The sequence below is a fragment of the Colias croceus genome, chromosome 18, assembly GCF_905220415.1.
Source record: "Colias croceus chromosome 18, ilColCroc2.1".
Classification (NCBI taxonomy): Eukaryota; Metazoa; Arthropoda; class Insecta; order Lepidoptera; family Pieridae; genus Colias; species Colias croceus.
In genome coordinates, this window is record NC_059554.1 from 4,953,185 (window position 1) to 4,980,665 (window position 27,481).

Genomic DNA, 27,481 nt, shown 5'->3' on the forward strand with positions numbered 1-27,481 from the left:
TGAGAAATTCTACATCCATTATATTTCAACGTCATCAGTGGTGATAATTAAAACTAATACATTTTGATCAAATTGAAAACATCAAGTTCTTTTATACACAAGGGAACCATAACCAAATAATTGAATGAATACTTAATTATTATTTAAGCTTCTCTCATCAATATCTCAAATAGCATTGTAGAAAAAAAATACATATTATAATAATTATTATTATAGTGTTACGCGCAAAATTCAGGTCTTTGCATATTTGGACTGACGCGAGACTAAATATGGTTTAATAAAAAAAATCAGTCTAAAAGAAGGAACTTGGTCTCTCGTTTGATGTCAGATTACAACTTAGAATGATCCGTCTTAACCTTAAAACTAAAAAGGAACATAAATTTAGAACTTATAATTAAAATAATACAAAAGAAAATACGAATAGTACCGTAGTTGTGAAAAATAGAGGAAAATTATTCCCAGTCCATACTAGGCTCACACCCACTTCAATCTCGAGATTCTAAGCACACCTTGACTAGTTCAGTTTGGCAACTCCCACAAATAATAAGTAAAATTCTTCAAAATTCGACAATTCATCGTAAAACATGGACACTTGTGACTTTGTGTTTTACACACCCATATCATTATTAAACTTCGCATTAGAAATATGCCTGTCCCACTCAAACAGCTGAGGCAAACTAGCGCAACTCAAGGATTTAACTAAACTTCATTATCCTAATACCAATGACAAACCATCTCTTCCTCTGAAAGAAATACACTAACCATATATACAAATACCTATCTTACAAAATTGATATGATAAAACTTAGGATACATTACCGTACCGAAACGAAGGAACATCAATTGATTCGCACAAATAATTTTTCAAGAGTATTGTTTACATGGAAGATTGTTTCCCACACAAATAGGATCACTTGTCGTCCTCACCGCAACCGAATTCAGATTATCGCCACAGCCCAATGTATCGACATTACTTATAAAAATACAGTCTTGTTTTCAATATCACATAGGAATTGTAATCTGACGCCAAAGAAAGGGGGCAAGTGATTTGGCAGTGTTACAAAATATCACCAAAATCCTGTCATATATATAAATACGATATCCAAGATCACAATACGGTTAATACTTACGAATTATTCTTATGTTAGTAAAATACGTAAAGCAGTGACATATCATGTACACTACCGGTAACTGAAGGGACAGCGTTCAAATTATTCGTAACACTTAATTAGTCTTATAAAGTACGCGGCTCATTACTTAGGACTTTATCATCGTATTGGCAGCTATAAAAAATTTGACACAGAGATAATTTATTAAAATTTTGCATATCTAATTCTAGGACTATAAATTTGCAATAGGAAAAATTATTATTACAAACCGTCAAGAGATTCTTACCAAGATTTTATTTCAGCCGAGTAGAAACTAATCAAACTGTGCGTAAACGACGCTTAATAGTTAAAAATACTCGCTTATAATTTAATTAAAATGTACGCCTATTCGTATAACGATGTCACTAAAAGGGGAATCGGTATTTTGCCTAAAACTAATTCTTAAAATATTTTTAAGAATACTAAGGGATAGAATGAAAAAAATAATTGAAAACAACGCTTCTATGCTTGCCCATCAAAATGTGATTTGGTGATAAGTTTAAAAAACACACTGGTCAATGTAAAAATGTCAGAAGCATAGGCAGTTTGTTTTCAATTAGTTTTTATAAAGATGTTGGCCCGCGCGTATCGTAGCTGTAGTTGTATTACGTTTTAAAGTTTTCAGCCGGCAATATACAAAATCGTCACCGCAATGGAGTTGTAATGATACAAATATAATTAAGGAGTGATGTTATTAGCGTGGAAGCAGCCTCAGTCTTGTCATTCGTGTGATGTGAGCCAACACTACGACGCACAACGATCCCAATCAATCCCGCTTCTGTAACACACGATTATTTATGTTACAGTTATAGTATTACATTAAAATTCCTATACACATACAATGAATATTGTCATTATAAAAATGACAATATAAGTAAGCCTAGTCACATATTTGCGTACATATTTATATAAGTAACATTGCTCTTAAAAATTATTGTTAGGAGATATACGGATATTTTTATAACAATGCCATCCTTTCTATAACAATAAGTTCTAGAAATTACTTGTTTGTTGAAAAAATTACTATGGAACTATTATTATATTAAACAAAGTACTATAATGAAGAACCGAATTTCTGAAAACTATGATCTATTTGCATTATTTGCGTTATATTTTGGCTTTTATTTAAGAAAATGTTATTTATATAATATATTAATTATTGTTCTGCAATTTAAATTATTATCAGGTCTTAATATCTACTATCATTCTACTTTTCTTCTCTACAGAAACAAATTTCCTAAATCGATGATAAGGTTTATTAGTAATAAAACTAAAACTTACAAGTATTTTACGCCTCCGTCGCCTGCTCTATGGGGTCTGGGCGCGGCTCCTCTGCCGCGAGGGTTTTCACTTTGATCTCCACGTCCTCCACCTTACTGTCACCTTGTCCCTTCTCCGAATCATTCGCGTCACCGTTGGAACCGTTCACCGCTTTACCATTTTCCGCTGATAATCTAGCACTAATTTCAGCTTCTTTATTTTCTACTCCATTCTGATTAACTGCTTCTGGTTTACCGTTTTTTGCATCCCCGTTCAGTTGTTTTTCTTCAGAAGCCGATTCAGTTTTGTTTTCGACGCTCATTTCTTTCGATTCCGTTTTCTTGTCCGTATTATTCGTTTCCGATACTTTTTCATTCTCACAGGTGGCAACTTCATTCGTTTTTGTCGTATCTACAGAGTTTTCAGCGCTTTCTTTATTATTTTTTACTTCTAATTGTTTCGTTTCCGTTACTTCCGATTTGTCCCCCTCTTTAGCTTCATCTTGCTTAGTTTCCATGGGGCTGTCTAATTTTTCCGCATCAGAATTTGTTTCTTGCGAACTAGTCTCAGTTGTGGCATCACTTATAGTTGTACTTGGCATTTCCTTTAGTTCTGCTTTTGTTTCACACTTATTATTCACATACGGCACTGCTTTGGTTTCCTCGCCATTTGTAGCCTCGGACGGTTTAACATCTTCAGGTGTTTTTGATTCAGTTGCCGCTTCTTCATCCAGTAACTTTTCAACATCCTTTGAAACTTCATTTTCAACCTCCATTGGATCTTCTGCAATAGTATTTAATAAAGGTTTGACATTAATGTTATCCAGATTAGTTACATCCTGCACTTTAGACAATATTTCATCACATTCCTTTTCTAATTCATCTCCAACATTTTGAAGATCTTCTAAATCAGTGGCCATTGCGGGTTCTTCAACAACAGGTTCTAAGTCATCTATTATTTCGGCAACTTCAGACAGGTCTTCCTTATCATTTGTTATTTCCTCTATTTCTGTGATAACAGTAGGCGGAGTTTCTTCGGCAACAGGTCCACTGTCTTTTTTTACTTCAGACTGATCCTTTGGCACATCAGCTGTCTCCATTGGTACCTTTTCCTCCTTTAGATCTTTTGTTTCAACTTTCTCTTTGTCCACCTCATCTACATTTGCCTTTACAGATTCATTATTACCATTAACATTTTCTGTTTCCATTTTATCAGCATCTTTATTTTCTTCAGGTTTATCGGCATTAGCTTCTGTTACGAGTGGTTCGATGTCACACACTGGGGCATCAAGATCTTTTGAATCTGTAACTTCTTCAATTGTGGTTTCAACGGTGGCTTCTTCAGTCTTTTTGCTTTTAACATCTTCAATAGGTGCATCATCTACTTCCATTTTTTCTTCCTCTTTATCAACTTTCTCTGGTGCTACTTCTTTCGTTTCTGACGTCTCAGGAATGTCAGTTTTAGGTACTTTTGCGGGTTGTTCATCCTGAAAAATATAAAACACCTATATAAATCCTACTAAAATACTTAAATGGTAAAAATTGAACGCAAGACATTTATGGCAGTTTATTTAAGACAAGGATATCAATTGTGAAAGTGATCTTTTTTTAATAGGTTCAATTAAAAATGTACACAACTGTCTGGTTTTAAATAACCGCGAGTAACCGTTAATATTTTTCGTAGTGATTTTTTTAGAAAATATAAGCTCAGTATTTTCTTGTACATATTTGCATTTACGCGAATAATACTCGCATCTATGCTAATATTATAAAGCTGAAGAGTTTGTTTTTTTGAACGCGCTGATCTGAGAAACTACTGGTCTGATTAAAAAAATTCGTTCGGTGTTAGATATATATCATTACGAGGAGGCTACCTCTATATATCATTACGCTAAGACCAACAGGCGGCCCAGCGGAACTACGCGGGTGAAACCGCGTGAAGCGCAGCTAGTAATGTATCAAGCACATATGGAAATAAAGGACTTTTTAAAGGAGTTTAAACACAAAATTACGGCTACTCGATGTTTCGAACAGTTCACAGCTGTAAACATAGTCACAAGCAGACTGATATCTTGCAGGAATACAAACAATTAATGTTGGGTGGTCTTTCTACACTTATATTCTACAATTGGTATTTCTTGGTTGGTATCGTTTGGTTTAGCTGATATTTTCTAGTCTTTAAGTATGTTTGGAAATAAAAGTCTTTGCAATGATTTGTTAATTCATCAAAACTTTGGTGATACTTTAAAATCTTTTCAGGACTTTTAGTCCTAAATTTTTGCTAATTAGAAATTGTACACTTTTATTTTGAAATTAGTTCTTCGAAGAAAATTACGTTCATCAGAACCCATAATCACTACATAGTATAAAAAAAGTCACTATCTCTGTCCCCATGTCCCTTTGTATGCTTAAATCTTTAAAACTACGCAACGGATTTTGATGCGGTTTTTTTTAATAGATAGAGTGATTCAAGAGGAAGGTTTTAGTATATAATTTATTAGGTTTTAGACAAAGCGGGCGAAGCCGCGGGCGATTTAAAGCTAGTAATTTGATAATTGATAAATTGTTTAAAATCATAATGCAAATATACTACATATTATTCTCAGGCATTAACAGACATAGGCACAGGCAGATTTTTGGTTGAGTAGCAATTATCCAATTTACATCTATTCTTTCATAGTTTCATTTGGTTGTAAAGTATGAGCAAAACAAAGAAATGACAATAATATTTTGAAAAACAGTTTATTTATACATCATATATAAAATACAAATTTCAACAGCACTGTATTCAAAAACAAACAATAACATAAACGCAACAGATAACAATATCTACAACAAAGTATCTACAATATCTACAATTATTAGTATTAGACTGTAATATAGCGATACGTAAAAATTTATGAACCACCACCAATAATATACACAAGTGAATAAATATGGACTAAAATCAATATAAATAAATAAATAAATTTCAGGACAATTTTCACACGGCACGATCTGATCCCATACTAAGCTTTCGCTTGTGTTATGGTAACCAGAACTGATGGTTATGTTATGGTATATGAAACTATATAAACATTAAAACAAAATCTAGAAGTATTCATTGACAACTTGAAATACGACGTGTTTCTGGAAATATGACGATTAGCGAAGATCTGCGTACGCATTATCAGTTTGGGAGTACTGTATAGATACTATTAGTAATCAATTGATCTACTAGTACTAGTAATAGACACAGCATATACGACAACCATGATTTTTGTTTTTCCCCTGGCGTCTTCAATAAATGCAATACGGCAAGAGCCAAATCAACATCAACTTATTTTTCATTAGAAAAAAAATCATTAATCAAGGTTATTTAAGTATTGTGTCCATATATATTCACATCAAACACACTATCTACAGCATACTAACCTCAATCAGCCAATACAATAAATAGATAGTGCATGCAAAGCTGGCTACTGTGTATGATCATCGGGATGGCACCTGTGGGTCCGTCTTGCGTTTGTTGGAGACGGTGAGCTGGGCGAACGTCTGGATTACTGGGAAGCTAGTGATTGCTTCCTCGGATAAGGAGGCATTGCCCTCTCGGCTCACGAGGGCCACTTGGAGACCTGCTTCGCGGGCTGCTTCCGCTTCTGTGTACATTATTGGTGCAATTGTTAAACTAAGAAAATTTCATGATGACTAGATTGAGGTTTCTGGATATGATGCCCGCAAGATACTATCACAAAAGAAACCTGTTTAACACACATCTGCTTGTTTTAGTAGTGCTAATATGAAATATCATTCAAATTGGTCTTAAAATTTTAAGTTTAGTGAGTCATTTAATTAAATCGTTCCTGGTGATTCAAATAATATGGATATGAATGTTGTGACAAAAGTAAAATTTTTCAAATGTAAAGTTTAAATTAGTCTATATATATAAAAATGAAACCCGTTTTCCTTGGTCACGGGTGGACCAATTTCGACAATTCTTTTTTTTATTATATTCCTTGAAGTACGAGAATGGTTCTTATGTAGAGAAAACGGAAATATGCACCACGGGCGAAGTCGGAGCGGACCGCTAGTAAAGTGTATTTGCAAGACACTGAGTTTAAAGAATAAATTCACGCATGTAATAAATTCATCATTCATTTTTTTTTTTAAGTTTAATAGACTATTTCATACCTTTAACAATATCAGTGAGGAATAAAATATCATCAGCACTGCAACCAATTTTCTCGATGATTGCCTTATAACTTGAAGCTTCCTGTTTAGCACCTACAGCTGTGTCAAAGTGACCATCAATGAATTTCAGCAAGTCACCAGACAGTGATTGTCCAAATAAGAGCTTTTGAGCTTGCACCGAGCCTGAGGAATAAATGTACACCTTCTGGCCGTCGACCGAGTGCCACTGGTCAAGCGCTGGCATGACGTCATCGTAGACACTGAAATGTAAAGGAAATCTCATTTAAAATTATTTCCACGAAAAAAATAATTCACATTAGTACAATGTATGCTTCTGTGATTTGTGTACAGCAGCTATAAGAGAAAAATTGTCGTAATGCGACCACAAATACATTACTTACAAAATTAATATGTATATAAAATGTTCACTCACTGTCCTTTAATATCGCCCTTGTCATACCCTTGCTTCCAGATCAAACCTTGCAATTGTTTTAGCGCGCCAACTTTGCGGTCCGATGACATTTGCCATTTTACGTTGTTCACAAGACCTTCAATTTGGTCTTCCTTGGAGGCATCCTGTAAAAATGATTGATTGTAAAACTTGAAATCGCAGAATTAATTATACTTACTTTAATAGGCTTATAAAAAAATATTTTAATACAACAATAATTGAACCTAGCATAAAATCGAACCTTTAGAAAAACTTACAACACAACTTTAGAAAAATACCTCATTTGACCTGCATTTTTATAAACAGACTTGTATTATAATAATATTGTTTAAGATTAAGAATAACATTTCGTGGGTGTAAAGATAAAACGGATCAATACCTCTCCAGGGATGGCAACCACGCCTTCCACGCTCTTCTCCTGATCTTCAAGTGCTAGTTTCCGCAGAGCGACGACGGCTTCCTTAACGTCCTCAGTCTCCCACTGACTGTCAAGGAACTGCTTCACGTTCTCTTCGGCGTAGGGGAATAATTTGTCCTGGAAAAGAAACAAGATTAAAAAAATCGATATTCTCTTTGTGATGCATTTTTAGAAATTTCTCTTAGAATGCATTGACATGAAGTTGATAACGTATTTAAACACAAAAATAAATTATATCCGACGGTACGATAGAACCATCGGAAAAGTATGGCTTAGGTATATAAAGTATTTCTGTCAAGTGAATACTCCACGAGTCCACGGTATTAATCAGCTGTGCAAAAACTTGTCTGATAAAAATATGTAATTGAAAAGTTTTTTTTTTATTATTATTGTCTTTTTGTCTGTAAGGCAGGTTGTAGGCCACTACGGAGAAATCTCGGAAAATACCTACAATAGGTATATTTTTTGTGCAATAATTCGTTTAATTTTCAATTTAATTATTCGTTTTATAACAGGCAAATGCAAAGATAAATGCGAAATTTTTAAAGAGTAAAAGAAATTCGACTAAGGGACGGAATTCACGTACGTCGTACTGCGGCAACGCCTAGCCTCTCGGTCAGCCGAGATCCCGCCTCAGCAACCGAATTTCTTCTACTCTTCCGTCTCAGCAACCGAATTTCTTCTACTGTTTCGGTTCCATGTTCCTTATGGGGCACAATATTGTAACTCAATCAAGTCAATAATTACAATATTGTAACGAACGCGGCCTCTGAATTTAATTTTTATTTAGTTTTATTAGGAAATATTTTGAAGTGAAACTTAACCTTTCCGTCCCCTAAATACGAATTTAAGTAATTATAGCAAACCAATAAATTAGATACGAAATGATGCGCTGTTATGATGCAGATTCAGACAGCACATTTTATGTCACTTTTGACTTTTCGGTTATGACTTCTGTGTCTATTGAAGGATACCCTCATTTTTTTAACAAAGATGTGAAAAAAGACCCAGAATCAACGATATAATATACCTAGGTAATAGGGGGTAGATGCGTTCAGCGTTATACGCGCTCACGAATTGGCACCGTTCCGGAAGCGTCGTTGTACTCGGTTGCGTCTTGTCAACTTACGTCTCGTGTGTGCAAGCAAAAACAATCGAAAAAATGCCTACTTGTGTGATGAGATTCTGCACAAACTATTCGACAAAGATTTCTAAAACTCAAGGAATCACTTATCACCTGTAAGCTTAATATGACATAACGTAAACTTATTTATATATTTTTTTAAACGAATTTCTTAGTTGAGAGTTTCATTTCAGAGTTGCCCCCTTGGTAACATTATATGTATACATACTTCAATGTCAATTCATTGGTACACATTAATTCATTCCTGTCGATTCTGGGTTTTTCCTTTCTTTCAATATTCATACTTCTACAATTTGTATTATATTATACTAGTAGTTTTTTACTCCTCTTTCGAAGTCCAATCGGAGGTATTATTAATTAATTCCAAAGTTCAACAGAAATTAACACATATATTGTCTTCGTCTTACCACTCAGTCCATAATGTAGATCATTATCCATCCACACCATCCAAGATCTTAAACATCGCGAATCCGAATAAAAAGAGTTTCAAAAATCATAAGGGCGACTTCAACATTTTTATCAGTTAGAACTTGAGACATAATCTTAAAATGAATCGATTTCCGATTAATTTTTTATAGGTATAATTCTTCAACATAAGAAAAATCTAGTTTCATCATTGTTTTCATCTTGTAAAAACAAGAGATAATAACATTTTCACATACCGTCACTACAGTGAAACTGCATTTACGATGAGACAACGTTGGGTGAACGAACTGCGTCGAAGGCGCTACCCAAACCGGCTAGGCTGCCTAGCCAGACAATGTAGATCAATGGAATGCTCTGAATATTTAGACTACCTACTTCTCTTGGTAAAAATTAAACACTTGATGACTTGGGTCAGCATTTAATACGAATAAGGGCGGAAGAAGATCGAAAATCTAATCTAAACAATTGAAATATAAAACTTGTCCACCTCATATTTACGATTGGTCCTGAATTTAAAATTTTACAAACTTTAAAATGCCATCGCATCGTTCAGAAACTTCTGCGAAATAGATTTAGGATCAGCAAAACGTTCACCAAAATAAATTCACAATGGCTGGCTTGCACTTTGCAGCATTCCTTTGTTGTTAACTTAACAAAAAGAGATAGGTAAGTTCAGTTCGGTTACCTACGGATTCAGTCTGAAATAACAAGGGGTTCTTTCACGATTCTATTCGTAATTTTAACGTGAAGTAGACATATCTTTTGCAAGAATAACAGTAACAACTTCATTTACATAATTAAACATATTTATTGCTCCCCTATCCCAGCCACCCCTCTCGCAAATTCGAAGCACTATTCAGCCATTGTACTTAGATCGTGACGTGAAATTGGTTTAGAACTTTCAACGAAAGGGCTTAGCTTAACTTTGAACAAAGTACATTTTCCAATGTAAAATTTTATTATTATCATCATAACTGTGTCTGTTAAAATTTTAAAAGACGAAACAGACCAGAGGCAATGCAGTATACTTGTATGGTCGCGTATGAATTCTAAATACCCGCTTCCACTACCCCGTCACTGAAAACCGGAACACATAATCTATATTCTATATAATCCAATCCCCTTTCCACGAGGACTTTAAATTAGTATACTTAAATGAAAAAAAAACTGGTAGGTCATGCGTAAGCAGGCAGGAATTGTACTTATAACAGTTTTGAATAGAAAATATTTTTATTAGAAAAACTGCATATTTAATTATTTCTATAGTGCACACAAAAAATAAATGGAGATACGTAAAGAACAGAGCGCCGAGACGAATGTCAAAACGCCAAGGAATATAAATATATAAATATAATACGCTATCGATAGAAATTGACATAAGCGTACGATGTTTTGCCTAAGGATTCGGTCACCCTACCAACGACAATGACGACCACGAACAAAATTTTCAACCAGTCGCAATTAAATAAAATTGTGAAAAACACAATTAAAATGACATTTAAGAATTTCCTGTCGTATTGGTGTTTGGAAACATTTTTTTTTTTTGAGATCAATGAATAAACAAACAGGTTTTTCATAGAAACTGTGGCTCCTAGAAAAAAATGTATTTAACATTTTTTATAGATAATTAGATGATCTACAATTTTGGTTCTGGTGATTGTATGATAAACTTATCGTCTCAGCGAAAATCGCAAAAACCCCTATTTTTTTATTAATTGACCTCGAAATTTTTTATTTCCGAGTACTAGAATGACGAGAGATTTAAATATTGATTTTGAACAAATTTCGGCAAGATTGGAATTTTGGTCGTGGTCGTCTTCGTCGTTGGTAGTGTGACCGAACCATTACCAAAATGTCATGAGCTTATGTCAATAATTAGCGTTAGCAGTTTCTATTCCATGGCGTTACGTACGTTTGTCTAAAGGCCCAGATAAGAGGAAAATAAGTTCAAACGGTGGCCTTATCGCTAGGTAGCAATCACAGAACAGTAAGAACAAAATAGAAGTGCGATGTGGGCGTGGCCCACGTGTCACTAGTAAGGTAAGATCACCTAACTCGCTCTCAGTTGTGCGCAGAAAAATATTCGAGTCGGTTGTCAGCTGTCAAACCTTTTTTCCATATTTATTCATTATTTAGGGCGTGTTGTTCGGTAGTAGAGTGGAAAAATGATAGCAGACGAAATAATATCAGCAATCGAGGCATTTCATACCATCGGTAAGTCTTATTTTAATTTATTTTAAATATATTTTATGTTACAACTTCGCTTGTCGTAATTTGTCAAAAATTTATAAAAATATTAAGTCAAAATGAACCTTAATCCATAGGAAATTAGTACTAATATAGATTGAACAGCAAACAAGACTTTCTGGAATATTATTGCAATAAACAAACGAATATCGGATTAGTGATGCATGTGGCGCATATCGACAGTATCGATACTTTAGAAAAGACAAACATTATAAATATTAAATTTTATTTTATTTTTCCTTAGCTTTCATTTGTCCTTTTTATTTATAGATTTTCGAAAGAGGCTAATTTAAAAGAGAAATGGATAATTAATGCAACGTGACGAGTTAACTGGATGCCGAACAGCAATAAGCAGTCTAACAAAGGCCACCGATACATCAAACCTACGGCAGTTCCAAGATTTAAAATAATGCATATTTTCTGTTTGTTTTGTAAATATAGATTTATACTATTCTATTCCGTTTTTTATTTAATAATAATAATATGAAAAGACATACTTAGTAGTAATAAACATACTCCAAAATGTGGCACATTGTACTATACTCATATAATAGAAAGAAAAAAAATGCACAAAAATATATTTATTTGTGAATTATCGATAACAAGGCTGACATCCCTTAGAGCATAGCATCAGATTAATATCAAGCTAATGTCATTAATGTAGAGTGACACAAATTTCAACCTTATTTCTATGTGTTGAGGTTCAAAGTTATATCTATCGAAAACTAACGCCCTCTGTTGTGGAGTAGCTGAATGTTTTTCGAATTTGGAATTTCGGAGCAAAGAGAAACAAAACAGCTAATATACCTAGGGATGTTATACTAAAATAAACCGTAACTTGTTGCTTTAGGGTACATATTGAAATGCTGAATTTACTAATATACCTAGGGATGTTATACTAAAATAAACCGTAACTTGTTGCTTTAGGGTACATATTGAAATGCTGAATTTATAACCTAAGTCAGTTTTTACTCAAATTAAGCTGTCCAATCAAAGGCATAGTTTACTTGTAGTGTACTGTATAACTATCAGTTTAAATGTGTGGGTTTGGCGACACAGGTTTTCATACTAATTATGACATTATAGCACTTCTATTTTGTTCTTACTGTTCTGTGGTAGCAATCAATAGTGGTTTAGACCAGAGAAAAGTTCTGAGAAATGTCAAATCACCAGTGGGAACTAATGAAAAAACATTGTTTGTTTAGCCATGTCCTTTTTCAGCCAAAAGGCTGATCGCACACTCCCAACGTCCCTGGCGTTGTGGGTGCTTATGGGCGACGCTGAACGCTCTTACCATCAGGCGTCGCGTCTGCTCTGTTGCCTCCTCTCTCATAAAAAAAATGGCGTAATGATGGATGTATGGAAGGTTAAAATAAGAAAAAGTTTATATTTGAAAAAATGATTTTCAAACACGGGTTTACATTTAAATTGTAGAAATCTAATCATTAAAATATCAGTCCAAAGGATTTACAGAATTAGGGATTATCTCTATTTCTGATATCGTAGAATGATCAGAACTTTCATTATGCTCTTATTAACTTTCACTTTCCCCACTGCTATCTGCTACCTGTGTAAATAATCATTTTACCGGAAAATTCAACTTTGAAACAAAACTAAGAAGGGTATGTAACAGCCGCTCTATATATACAGAGATAATACGTGCGGTCACAACCAATATACAGGGTGTAATCGTTAAGTGTGCACAGGCGATTTTTCCGTAAGTAACAGATAACAAAAAACTTAAAACTGATATCGAAAGTACTTATTACCGGATATTTTCCGGGAATTTTCCGGGCATTTCCCAGACATTTTTCGGGAATTTCCAGGAATTTTCCACGCTTTTTCCGGACATTTTCACGCATTTTCCGGATATTTTCCAAACATTTCCCAGGCATTTTCCAGGCAATTCCGGATATTTCCCTGACATTTTCCGGGGATTTTCCAGGCATTTTCCACGAAAATGCGTGAAAATGTCCGGAAAAAGCGTGGAAAATGCCACTTCAAATTTGCGAAGTAATTACAACAGAAAACCAAAAAAAGAAAAAGAAAGCTAAAATCTTTCATATTAAATGTACATTTAAGGGATATTCATATTTCATACTTAATGTATGGGAGGATTTAAAGATAATTTTTTTGATATTTCTCGATTTATTTTTAAAAAAAATTACGGTCATTTTACTCATTAGGTTAAGTACTTTCGATATCAGTTTAAAGTTTTTTGTTATCTGTAATACTTACGGAAAAATCGCCTGTGCAGTTGTGCACACATAACGATTACACCCTGTACTACTTCAGACGACTGACGGATTTTGTGAATTTTTTGACTGACAGGCTACCGTCACCTACCGCCCGAATCGTTTTCGATTGTGTATGACTCCTATTTCTTTAGGACAAGGTGAAAGATGCAAGTGCATTTTTTAGGGCACTTACGATTCAATGATTCGGGGTGATTCGGGTGTTTCTGGAAATACGATAATAAGCGAAAATCTGCATGCGCATTATTAATTTTGGAGTACTGTACCTATTTTGGCTATCTTGATTCATCAAAACTCTTATATAATAAAAAATTAATCCGCTTTGTCTAAAACCTAATAAATTATATACTAAAACCTTCCTCGAGAACCATTCTATCTATTAAAAAAACCGTATCAAAATCCGTTGCGTAGTTTTAAAGATTTAAGCATACATAGGGACATAGGGACAGAGAAAGCGACTTTGTTTTATACTATGTAGTGATGATTTATTTAAATTTTATTAATGTACAAACCTAAACTTTATCATCTGAAACTTTAAAGTTTAAGTATGAGTATTGAGTATACATATAAAAAATTACCGCATTTCTAAAAAAATGATTTGAGCATATCAAAAATTATGTGATGATAATTTCTATTGTGATGGAAAAAATCAAGGTTACATACAAAGTAATGGACAATGGACAAGTATAACTGAGAGGTGGTTAAGCTATCAATAACTATCTAACTTTAATTTGGTGATATCAAATGATTACATTTCCTTGAAAACATTTATACTCAAAAAGCTTTCTGCTTATAACTTCTAATCTACACTAATAATATTATAAAGAGGAAAGGTATGTATGTATGGTTTTCACACATAAACTACTGGACCGATTTCAAAAATTTTTTCACCATTAGAAAGCTGCATCTTCACTGAGCAACATAGGCTAGGTTTTATCCCGGAAATCCCACGGGAACGGGAACTATGCGGGTTTTATTTGAAAACGCGGGCGATGCCGCAGTCGGAAAGCTAGTACCTATATTATAAAATTAATCTTTACATCAATTCAATTGTTACACAAACACAGACATTTGATTTTTACATTATCATGTTTATATCATTGTACTTATGAACTTTCAAGATAAGATGTATATTACACAATTACTAGGTATGTTTGAATTTAACTTTTTACAGTACTTGACTTTAAACACAGGAACAGAAAATTTTAATTTTCTCTAAATAAATAAATATACCCTTATGCCTATGCCCTGACTATGTCTAACAGTTAATATACTAACAGGATTAGACACTTGAAATTATCCCCAAGATTTCATTTAGTTAAGGTGACAATGATTTTCTATAAGCCCTAATAATATGTGACAAGAATTTACTATTGGTGTGATTATAAAAAAAAAACTGTGTTGTATGACACAAGTGAAGCTTTGGGAACACAACTTGTCATATTATATAATTGGTTGTTTTCTGTAAAAACTGTTTTTTCAACTGGTAGAAAACGGTAAAAGTATGTTATTACTATTCAGAACTGGTTCTATAGGTAAGAAGTTTGCATAAGTAATTGTTTGAGTTTTAATTTGAGTCAAATAATGATAAATAGTTTCAATTGCTATAGAAAATAATTTCAGTTTAAAATTCTTATTTCATAGTATAAATTATAAAATTATCTGAACTGAAAAGATTAATAACTCAGCCCCCTTGGAATCACAGACACAATAGAAAATCTATTGTGTCGTGGACCGATCGGGCCGCTGCAGCTGGGGGCTCAATGGGTTAACTTATACTTGATGGTTGAACTTATAATTGATGGTTTTCTGTTCACTCTTCCCTGACAATGCTAATATTGTATAAAAATCCATACTAATATTATAAATGCGAAAGTAACTCTGTCTGTCTGTCTGTCTGTTACTCAATCACGCCTAAACTACTGAACCAATTTGCATGAAATTTGGTATGGAGATACTTTGATACCCGAGAAAGGACATAGGCTACCTTTTAATGCGAAATATGTACCACGGGCTTAGCCGGGGCGGACCACTAGTTCAAAATAAAATTTAAACACTAGGTACATAGTTAACGAGTAACTAAATATTTTTAATTTGATTTTAAAATATATTTTTTGCTAAAAATTGGGACACAATAGCATTTATAGGAAAATGAGGGTAACGCTTGACCACCATCTCACCTGCTGGCAAGCAAAGATCAAAAATCTTGAATTACTACTAATGAATTAGTATAAGTTGTTGTTATTAAGTTTCTTTTTATTTGTATTTTTTGAAGGTCATTCATTTCTTTAGATTTTAAAGTTGATATTATTTAATATTAAATATTTATCAATAAATTATTTTTACTTGTTGCTAAATCATTATTATTAATAGGTAAGTATACCTTTATAGCAAAATATAAGTAACATTTTTTACATAATATAATACTCAATAATACAATAAACTAACTGCATTCATATTTTTATAGTAAACGGACGAACGGCGAAATTGAAAGTAAAAGTTAGCATCAGTCAACCTAAAAAAAAATTAAGAATGATTGTCTTGACAACAGCTTTGCGAGTATCAAACGCACTGACGAAACACGTTTTATGAATATAGACGTCTCTTTTATTTTCATTCAAACAACGCGTGCGAAAAAAGGAAAGCATATACGACCACAGCGCCTATTCAAACAGGACAGTTAACTGTTCCACATTTTTTTAACAGCCAGCTGCATCGAACAGCTGTTTATGCCGGTAGGCGCAGACATTATTAAAATGTTACTTCTTTTATTATTATAACGTATTTAGCCTTTTTATTAAATAAATTAAATACAAAAATATCGACAATACCACGAAATATAAAAATAACGACGTAATAATCACGTATTTTTATTATATTGCAGAAAACAATCCCCTTTTCTAACCTCAACTTTTAATTTGATTTGAAAATAATGTAGATACAAGATGAGATCACTGAATTAGGAACAGAATTATAGATTAGGGTACCATTTTGATTTTGTCCTCCATGTTGCGAATCTGAAAACGCGCCCATTTTGCAGAGTATTCCTATATTATGTTCTAAGATAATCGGTGAAAAGTTTATTGAAAACATATGTTTTTTCATCGTTAATCAAAAATTGTCAACAGCAGAAAAAATCACATGTTCCAACAAAACACCGGCCGGCCAATTATAAAGACCTACCTTAACAAAGCTGATCGACGTTGTAGTTCCTTCGACGTCTAGGAGTAAAATTTTGCATTTCTTTACTATCTCCCCGATTTCTTTCTTGTTATTAGCCATTTTTAAGAAGTACTACCTTTATCAGGCGCACTTTTGCAAATTTTTGAATTTTTTTAAGACTAGAAACTCTTCCACACCGCACTACAACCCCACAGAAAAGGGCATTGATTGAACGAGACACGAGAAAACGGAGGACTGAAGGACGCGCGGGTGCAGGTTTGCGAGAGAGCAGGATGCATCTATTTATCAAATGTAGAACAGAGATAAAAAACGGAAGGAAACACCTTTGGCCAATTCAGCCAACATTACGGCGTAACATGAAAATTGCCATGTATATTGTATACAGTATGTTCGTACTTTTTAAATAAATTTAAATTGTACGTTGAATATTTTCAGACAAAAATAAAAATCTAATGTACTTAAAAGTATCACAAGAAATAACAACTTTATAATTTTGTCTTAAAGTTTCCCTGTTAAACCAAAATTAAATGAAATAATTAATGGAATGGGTTTTATCACAATGTTTTTATTTATTACATATTAAACCCTATTTTTTTTAACAACAGGTTATAATAATTATTGATATTTACTCTAAAGTTTTTTTTTGGAAGTTTAAAAAAAGCTTATTTGATATTTAAAATATTATATTATAAAAAATTGTACGACAACTGAGGTTAGGTGTACTTTATAGTGTGATTGTGTGTCAAAGATCATGTGTGAGAAGCGCGGAGCGAGCCACGTTTTAAAAGTATCACGAACAAAATGAGTATTTTTATTAAAATATTCATATGATTATCAATTACTGGCGGTACGCCCCGGCTTCGCCCGTGGTACATATTTCGCAATAAAAGGTAGCCTATGTTCTTGTCTGTCTTGTAAAGATTGTCTGTGTCAAATTTCATCAAAATCGGTCCAGTAGTTTATGCGTGAAAAACATACATACATAATTACAAACCTTTCTTCTTTATAATATTAATATACCTAGATATTTATAACCAAAAGATAACCCAATATTTAGTGGATACCAATAATTTTATCTATAAATAAACAATGTCTATACTAAAAAGTAAAAATATATTTGTCTCTAAGATTGCATTAAAATATGTTATGTTTTTTAAGCAATTGTAATTTGTTTATTTGGATTTTCCTATTTCATGTTGTCTTCTAGATGTCTTGACCTTACTATTCTCATTTTTTTAAGGGTCCACATTTATTTATATTATTATTCATAGTAACAATCGGTGGTAAATGTTAAAATATGTAATGACGTTTCAAAAGTGCTTCTAAAAGAAGTCTAATTGAATAAATAAATGTTTGAGTTTGAGTTTGAACATGCTTAGAAATTAGGGAAGAGTAAAAATAAAAGACAAATTTACTTATACATACTTATATTTATTATGCAAAAGTAAACTCTAAAATATGAATAACTTTATATTTCTACATTTCCTTGTCAGAGGTAAAATTAAATTATATTTACAACAATGTTCTACATATTAGTCTTTTAGTCGATCAAATAAACTCGATTTTTTTGCGGCTTCAGTCTTCATTTTCTTTATTAATTTCGGCGTGTGGACAGGACCTTCAGCTTTTCGTTTTTGTGGCTGCAATAAATACATATAAAAATAGATTTTATAACATTAAATAAAATTACAAGTAGTAGTAGTAGTAGGAGTACTTTGATGATATGTCTGTGTATTCTAAATAACATTAAATATGTATTAAAAATGTTAACAAACATGTATAATTTTTGTCAGGTTTCTGCTTATTTCTACTATATTCCTTGCAACTTAACACCTCTCCATTAATACTCTAAAATAAAATATTTTGTTTTACCATTAGAAGCATCTTAACCAAGTAAATATCGACTATATTTTTAACCAAAACAACCAGGAGTAGTTTTAACGTAACAACCAGGATAAGTTTAAACGTGATTTCGTAACAAGAATAGCATAATAATTAGTATCATGTTAGTAGTAATAGTAAACAGTGACTTTATTTTACACTAGCTTTCCGCCGGCGACTCCGCCCGCGGTTTCAAAGAAAAACTCGCATAGTTCCCGTTCCCGTGGAATTTCCGGGATAAAACCTATCCTATATTACTCTTGGATAATGTAGCTTTCGAATGGTGAAAGAATTTTTAAAATCGGTCCAGTAGTTTAAGAGCCTATTCATTACAATCAAACAAACAAACAAAGTTTTCCTCTTTATAATATTAGTGTAGAAGTGTAGGCTACATAGTGTTACCTTCGGCTCATCATCCCCAAGAGCTGCGAACACGAAGTTGCCCCTTGCGGATGCCAACACTTTCGGCTGATCGTCATCCCCCGCGAGCGGTGTTGCCAACGCAGCTAAACGGGCTAGCGCACCGCGACCACGGGTTAATAGCGAGCCGTGGTAGTTTTGCTGCGAAATATAACATTATTATTAGACAATTATATTTTATCTATGACTAGCTGTGCCGCGCGGTTTCACCCGCGTGGCTACGCTCCTGTTGGTCTTAGAGTGATAATATATAGCCTATATTACTCGTGGATAATGTAGCTTTCGAATGGTGAAAGAATTTTTAAAATCGGTCAAGTAGTTTATGAGCCTATTCATTACAATCAAACAAACAAAGTTTTCATCTTTATAATATTAGGACTTAGAATAGTCGTGGGAAATAGTGTTTTATTGAGTGAATATTGTATTCACGACTACTACAACGATTCATGGTATGAAATATGAAAATAATTAATATGAAATAAATTAATCATAGGGAAGATAACCCAAATCTTCAGTTATTTATGCTATTACCACTTTATCTGAGATTGATATTTTCTAAATAAAATCAAAATTGATATTTTAGGTTTTATGGCATAAATATAAATTTATAAAGAATAGAAAAAATTCAATCACGAGGCGGGAATCGAACCCGCATCCTTTCGCGCCATTCCGGAGTGGATGCCTGACCAACTCGGCCACCGTGAAGTCGTGACCCGCCAGTTTTCTTTCAGTTTTATGTGTCTAAGTAAGGGACACACCGCGCGCCATATACACAAATCAAAATTACACAAAAATCAAAATTACTAGCAAGCTTACCTTAAAAATAGCAAATGGCTTTTTGGGACTAGGAATATCCTTTGTAGTTTTCTTCTCTGGCACAACTATATTCTCCTTTTCCGCTGGTTTCTGTTCAACCTCAGCTATGAGGCTAGACATCGTTCTTGATGTTAGATTAGCCTTTATTATTGTAGTTCTGTTTATACTAGTATTCACATCTTCTTCAGTACCACTTTCTTGCTGTAATGTAAAAAATTATATTGTTATCCATTCTCAAACTATGTGTGACATTAATCTATACTAATATTATAAAGCTGAAGAGTTTGTTTGTTTGTTTGAACACGCTAATCTCGGGAACTACTGGTCCGATTTGAAAAATTCTTTCGGTGTTAGATAGCCCATTTATCGAGGAAGGTTATAGGCTATATATCATCACGCTACGGCCAACAGGAGTGGAGCCACGGGGGTGAAACCGCGCGGAGCAGCTAGTTAAGTAATAAATCAAGATGAAATAGAATCATGCTATTATTGAGACGACAAGCAATAGCATGACTCTAATATACACTAATTCCCAAATTACTTATAATGATTATATTGCCATTATTTGCTTTATTCGAAAATCTTTTGGTCAAAAGCAGGTATAACTTTAAATATATAAATTAACGGTAACGGTTGATTAATTGGTAAATGTTAAAAATGTAATGACGATTCGAAAGTGCTACTAAATAGTAGTCTAATTGAATAAATGAATGTTTGAGTTTGAGTTTAACTCACCAATTTCCTCAAAAACATCTCACGTTCATGTCTCTGCTTTCGCCATTGCTCCTCAGATTCAAATTCATCCTCTTGAGTTTCCCCAAATTCATCCACTATTGTCCCTAATTCTTCCTCGCCATCTGTAAAGTATAATATAAAGTACTAAATTATTATTATTTCGCACCTTATATGAACTAGTATGCATATCTACACTATATATATATATAATATTATAAAGAGGAAAACTTTGTTTGTTTGATTGTAATGAATAGGCTCATAAACTACTGGACCGATTTTAAAAATTCTTTCACCATTCGAAAGCTACATTATCCACGAGTAATATAGGCTATATAATTATTATCGCGCTAAGACCAACAGGAGCGGAGCCACGCGGGTGAAACCGCGCGACACAGCTAGTCTATAATCATCAAGTGATTCATTATATTGAGTAAACACCTTTATGTAGTAATATTTAAAAAAAGGTCATATAAATACCTACAAAGTAAACATATTAGCAAAATTCTATACCATAGTTTCTCCACCTAAATTTGCGTTGTCTATGTCCATCGCCCAGGTCGGCATCCTCAAACATCAACTCTTGAATTAATCGCACTTCACGTTTGTCTTGGTCTAATACTTCGCGCCTGGAAATATGAATGTGTTTTTAAATGTTATAAAGTACTAGATTTCCGCCCGCGGCTTCGCCCGCGTTTGCAAAGGAAAACCCGCATAGTTCCCGTTCCCGTGGGATTTCCGGGATAAAAACTATCCTATGTGTTAATCCAAGTTACCCTCTATATGTGTGCTAAATTTCATTGTAATCGGTTCAGTAGTTTTTACGTGAAAGAGTAACAAACATCCATACATCCATACATCCATACAAACTTTCGCATTTATAATATTAGTAGGATAAAGTAAGCTCAGTTTCCTTCAGGTAAAAGCAAGTTTAGCTAAAGTGTTATTCACATGTACCTCTGCCAAGTATCATAATGTGTGAAAGTTACATACATTCTTACCAACTTTCATTAGTAATATTAGAAGGATTAATAAACAACACAAGCCACCTGAAACTTTTATCAATTAAATTGATTTAATATACTTTTAGAAATTACACACGGGGCCAGGTTCGATATTAGTTTGAATGTAAAAAGAATGTACTGCTATTCCACACAACTGCCTAATTGATGTAGGCAGTTGATGACAAATCGCAGCAAGTCAACGACTGTTAGCAAAGTGAGGGTAGTTGGGTCGAAAGTCGTATAAACAACGTCCGAGCCCCTAGGCACGAATGCGACACGAGACAAAGGAAAGCGGCATTTTATAGTATTCAACAGCTAGCATGTTCTGACAGGAAACAGTGACAACTATTCATCCACAAAAATATTTAAATCAAAAGTTACGTCTAATAATACATACATATGTATCTGTCCCAATTCCCTCTGCAGTTTCCCCTGATGGAACACTTCATCGTCTCCCTCCTCCCGCTCCATTCTATCGAGGCCAGCTTCATCCTCATCACCAGAACCAGCCCATTCGTCTTCTGACGTTAACTCCGCTTCATTCTCGAAGAACTCACCGACTCTCTTCTTTTTCTGTGGCTTTGATTGCACCTCAACCTTGAAGTAAAAAATTAATTAAATAGGAACAGAAACGATACGGTCAGGATTCAAGAAGGATGTAAAAATTAATACTAGGAGATTAATAACAAGATTGAAAATGTAAATAATACTACTGTATTTCAAAAAATATCTGAAATCATTGTTACTATATTTGCCTACATACACATTTAAATATAAGCTAATTATTAAAAAGGCGGATTTTTTTAATCATCACAATAGAGGTATACACACAGGTGTAATACTAACATGAAAATAAAAAGTTGTCATTTATAATTAACTAGCTGCTCCGCGCGGTTTCACCCCCGTGGCTCCACCCCTGTTGGTCGAAGCGTGATGATATATAGATGATATATTTAACACCGAAATAATTTTTTCAAATCGGACCAGTAGTTCCCGAGATTAGCGCGTTCAAACAAACAAACAAACTCTTCAGCTTTATAATATTAACTAAGCCATAACGAAGTCATACCTCATTTTCCTCTGAATCATATTCATAAACTTTGTCAACAGTATCATCTTCAATATCGGATTCATCATTTGAAGCCACTTCGTCTTCTTCTTCATCATCTATAAACAAAAAATCATACATAATTATAATAATTTACTAGATAACAACAGGTTTACATCAACCATGTATAAGACATAGTTGAGTTACGCAAACTATTATCAAGATATAATATTTATAAATACATACAATAATATTTATTTGTTAAATTGTTTTGCTTATCACTGCATAGTATAAAACAAAGTTGCTTTCTCTGACCCTATGTATGCTTAAATCTTTAAAACTATGGAACGGATTTTGATGCGGTTTTTTTTAAAGATTATTCAAGAAGAAAGTTTTAGTATATAATTTGTTAGCGGTCAAAGAGGGTGAAGCCGCGGGCGGAAAGCTAGCATGTAATAAATAAAAATTACCAGATATTTGCAAAGCCCGATCTTCCAATTTCCGTTTCTTAAGCTTTTTCTTTCTTTTAATATCTTCTGTAGGCAGCACTTCACTTGTTTCATCATCGGAATCTATTATAAATCTCTTTTTCACATTCTCTATTTCAGGATCTTTACTAGGGAAGAATTTATTCTGCTTCGGCTTATCATATTCAGGGTCATCTAATTCGTCAAGAATTGATTTCAGTATATTATCATTCTTTATTTTATTTTCCTTTTCTACTGGTACTAAACTTGGTGTAAGAGGTGACACATCTTTTTCGTTTAAAGTTACTGTATCCTGTACACTTGTGAGCGTTGTTTGTGTTGGTCCATTAATTTGTGAGACAAAGGGGTTATCGTAGAACTTTCCGGTACATAATGCAACTACGTCATCCCCAATTTCTGGTGATGGTGATAGCTGGGACTTATCCATCTGGGTTGGTACTAAGTTTTGCGAGAAGCCTCCAGAACACATGCCCGCTATTTCATCAAAGTTTGCCTGGAAATAATGGATACAAAATTAAAATGTAAAATTCAAAGATATAAGAAATCATAAAGATTGTTGTAAATTCATAAATTTATTTATTCATTCAAAGTGTAAATACGAAATTTTTATAATATTTTTCTTAAAATTGATTAATAATTTTCTTACCTGGCTAGGTTGGGTCTCGCAAATAATGCTTAATTTGTCTGGAATATCTTCATTCATACTAATTTCTTGATTCTTAGACGTGCTGAGGATTGAAAACGTGCCCAATTCTCCGCTTGTCATTTCATCACTATTTTTATTTAAATTAACAACTGTATTGGATGAATCTTGACTAGGGAATAAGTCTTCAGATATAGATTTATTAGCTTGAGCTAGCTGTATTTCATCATCTGTAAACATAGAATCATAAGAGTTTTAATCGAGTTTTAATGATATTATGAAGATTAAAATTTGTTTATTGTTTTACTTTTGAAATATAGTAATAATTAAATAATACCTTGAGATTCCTTGTGATCACTAAATAATTCTTCTACATTTTCTTTCACTTTGTCTATTTGCACTTCATTAACTTCCTCTACCCCAATATCCTCTTCATCAGAATCTTCAAATGCTTTAAGTATCCTTCCTTTTTTGGGTTTAAGCTCATCCATTTCATCTTCAGACTCAGAACTTTCATCACTAGAATCACTATCTTCATTATCATCACCTTCAACAGCTTCACTAGGCTGTTCTATTTCATCATCTTCTTTATCATCTTGAGCTGTTTCATCCTCACCATCTTCTGATTCTTCTGCTTGATCTTCAAGCATGGGATTGCGTTTTTGTGGTTTATCCGACATATCAACATCATCTTCTATTAAATCCTCATCATCTGTACCACTTTCCTCTTCACTCTTTTGTTCTTCTTCCGTTTCTTCTAACTTCTTTTCAATTTTCTCAATATCTTCTATTGACTCATCACCCAGTATAGCATTTTGTTCTGATTTTAATAGCCTCTCTTCTTCGAGCCGTTTTTCCCATTCTAGTGATCTTTGTTCAGCTATTTCTTCCTCTAACTGTTGCTTTAATTTTATATGTTGTGTACCTGGTTTGTATCTGTAATTCATCATTGATTTTTTTTTAATAAGGCTTTTGTACACTTTTTTTGGTAATGTTGTGTTTACAATGTATTATTTGTGAACTTTTTGTGCCAGTTTTAAAATTTGCACAAAACTAATTTAAAAAAAGTATTGATTACATAATCTATTATAATGTATTAATTAAATTAAGTGACTTACTTCTTTTCTCTATCCTTTTCCATGTCTTCTTCCTTTTTAAGATTCACAAAGAATGAGAATCTTTCTTTCAGTAATTCTACCCCACTTGGTTTAGGCGTAGGATCATCTCCATCCAAACTTATAATCATTCCTGGAGCACCAGTCAACTTTGGTTTGGTATTTATTCTTAAATCTTTTGATTTTGAATGGCTTGCTTCTTTTTTCTCATGATCTGAAATTTAATCAACATTGTATTTATATATACTGACATATAGACATACTTCATATTAAAAAATATTTATTAAATGTTATATCATACCTTTTAAAATTTCTGCACTTTCAATTAAAGCATCAATGTCATCATAATTAACTTCATCATCAGAAAATTCAGAATTATCAGTACTTTTACTAACAACATCTGTATTTTTATTTATTTCAGTGGAATCTAATGTTTCATTTGGCTTTTCAGAGTCAAAATGCAAATGTATGATTTGACTTTCTTCAGTATTATTTTGATATTGATTTTCACTATTAGTATTATTTGGTTCTGATAACATTTCAATATCTTCTTTTGATTTATCATTATCAATTGTGTTAGTTGGATCAGTTACATTAGTTTCATCTTGGTTCATATCATTTATAGAACATTCTGGATTAATTTTATTAGCATCTGGAGTTTCTATATTTTCATTAGCAATTTGGTCAAAACTAATATCATTTGCACCAGCTATATCCTCTTGGTCTTTTTGGTTATCCTGGTCATCAGAAACCACTTCAACATCCTCAGTTTTTGTGTTACTGGATTGGTTTTCAGCATTTGATTCAATTTGTTCAACATTAGCCTCTTTTTCCTCATTGGCTTCTTCTTCTTCTTCACTTTCACTTTTGCATAGTTCCATCATTTCCTTTTGTCTTTCTTCCAATTGCATACTTGAAAAATAAATAATACAATACAATTTTATATATATTCATTTATATATGTAAATGATGTCAAATATAATACTTCAAATCTAAATGTTATAAGTTCAATAGATTATTATAATAATTTAAATGTAAGAAATTAAAGTAAGGAAATCATAAGAATGTTCGCGAATTTGACCTGTAAGCATGTCTTTAACTTACGCATAATGCCTCAACTGTTCCTCATTCATTTTGATAGGTAATGATTTCCCGTCACTACTGACTGCTGGTCTCCTTCTACTCATTATATCTTTGAGTGATAATGCTTTTGGTCTATGATAAGGGAGAGACACCTCTTTTTCTCTCAACATGCGATTAGATTCACTTTTGATTTTTTGCATATTTTCCATTGCTTCTTTTGCAGACATCTAATGTGATTTTAAATGTGTTTATTAGTAGATATACAAATTCAAATATTCTATTAATATTAAATAAATCCAAATGTTCAACTTTAAGGAAGAAAACAAGACACTTAACCCATTGAGCCCCGAGTAGCCTGATCGGGTCACGACACAATAGATTTTCTATTGTGTCTGCGATTCCGGGGGCTGAGTTATTAAAGGGGTGTTTGTATGAAACTCCAACAGTATTGCAGCTATGTTAATTTATGAATTATTGTTTGTCACCAAGGGATGGTGGGATTATGATATATATTATGAACATTACTTAAACCCATAAATATATTATATTAATCAGGTATATAAAAATACTTACTCTGATTTGTTTTGGTTGTTGAGATTTAGTTTTAGTTTTCGACTTCAACTTTATTTCACCTATATCTATTTCCACTTTATTTTCATTTTCTTCATCATCAGAATCATCAGGATCACACACAGATAAACTAATGTGTGATGATTTTTCTATTAATTTCTAGAAAAAATATTTTTAAATATAGTATAAACTTGGTATATACAGCTCAGTCAATCAATTCATTAACATACCTGTTTAATTTTAAGGCATGACATCTCATTGTCTGAATTCTCACTATCATTCTCAGATACATTATCTTTAAGTTTACTGGAGCGTTTCTGTCTTGGTGACTTCATATTCTTGAACTTTTCACGTAATTTCTTTTTCCGATCGCGTTTAGGAAAATATTCTGTAGTCTGTACCTGTTCAGTGACATTGGAAACTTCTTCAGTATCAGAAATATTGTCATCGCTGTTTATAAGGATCCTGGATTTTCTCTCACTATTTTTTTGGACTGGCTCTTCACTATCAGAACTACTTTTGTTATTAACTTCAATGGAGATATTATCATTTTTAATATTAGTCTCTTCATCACTTGAGCTATCGGAAAATCGTCGCATAATACGTTTTTTTCCTCTAGAAGCTGGAGCCTCATCCTCACTTGTAAACTCACTGTCTTTGTTAGAACTCATATTTTCTTCTTGATTTTCTGTCACATGCGATTGACGTGGGTCATTTATGAGTGTCGTGGCCATACCTCCAACATTCACAATTCACTTAAAAATACTGTCCACTGAGCAAAACCAACCGTATTGAACTACATTAATACACTTATAACTTCGCAATTATAGGTACTAAACATTCTGTTATATCAACACAACCTCAATATAGAATACCTCAGGTATTCAATTAAAAACTCAGAAACTACGAAGAACGTGAAATCTCTATCACAGTATTTATTAATTATTTGTCTTCGTACTATACCTATTACCTATTACTAT

At 33.1% G+C, this 27,481-nt stretch overlaps 1 protein-coding gene across 1 annotated transcript; it reads right to left on the minus strand.

The window, feature by feature from the left end:
• On the minus strand, nt 1-27,470 carry LOC123699446 (claspin-like). Its single transcript, XM_045646378.1, has 22 exons — nt 26,732-27,470; nt 26,505-26,660; nt 25,953-26,158; nt 25,150-25,760; nt 24,852-25,062; nt 24,071-24,669; nt 23,737-23,963; nt 23,073-23,583; nt 22,624-22,721; nt 21,952-22,151; nt 21,064-21,179; nt 20,554-20,675; nt 19,819-20,019; nt 18,985-19,143; nt 18,276-18,341; nt 9,413-9,421; nt 7,408-7,563; nt 7,011-7,153; nt 6,578-6,837; nt 5,894-6,045; nt 2,430-3,894; nt 1-1,926 (listed from the first exon to the last, which is right to left on the minus strand). Exons 1-21 carry the CDS (start codon nt 27,233-27,235, stop codon nt 2,437-2,439), a joined length of 6,165 nt encoding a protein of 2,054 aa, XP_045502334.1. The 5' UTR covers nt 27,236-27,470; the 3' UTR covers nt 1-1,926; nt 2,430-2,436.
• Between the last annotated feature and the right edge of the window lie 11 nt (nt 27,471-27,481).

Coding starts and splice junctions, on each gene's coding strand:
- LOC123699446 (XM_045646378.1), bottom strand. CDS start 27,235: ATGGCCACGACACTCATAAATGACCCACGTCAATCGCATGTGACAGAA. Junction 24,670..24,851: donor GAAAAGGATAGAGAAAAGAA/GTAAGTCACTTA, acceptor GATGAATTACAG/ATACAAACCAGGTACACAAC. Junction 18,342..18,984: donor TTGGGGATGATGAGCCGAAG/GTAACACTATGT, acceptor TATTTATTGCAG/CCACAAAAACGAAAAGCTGA.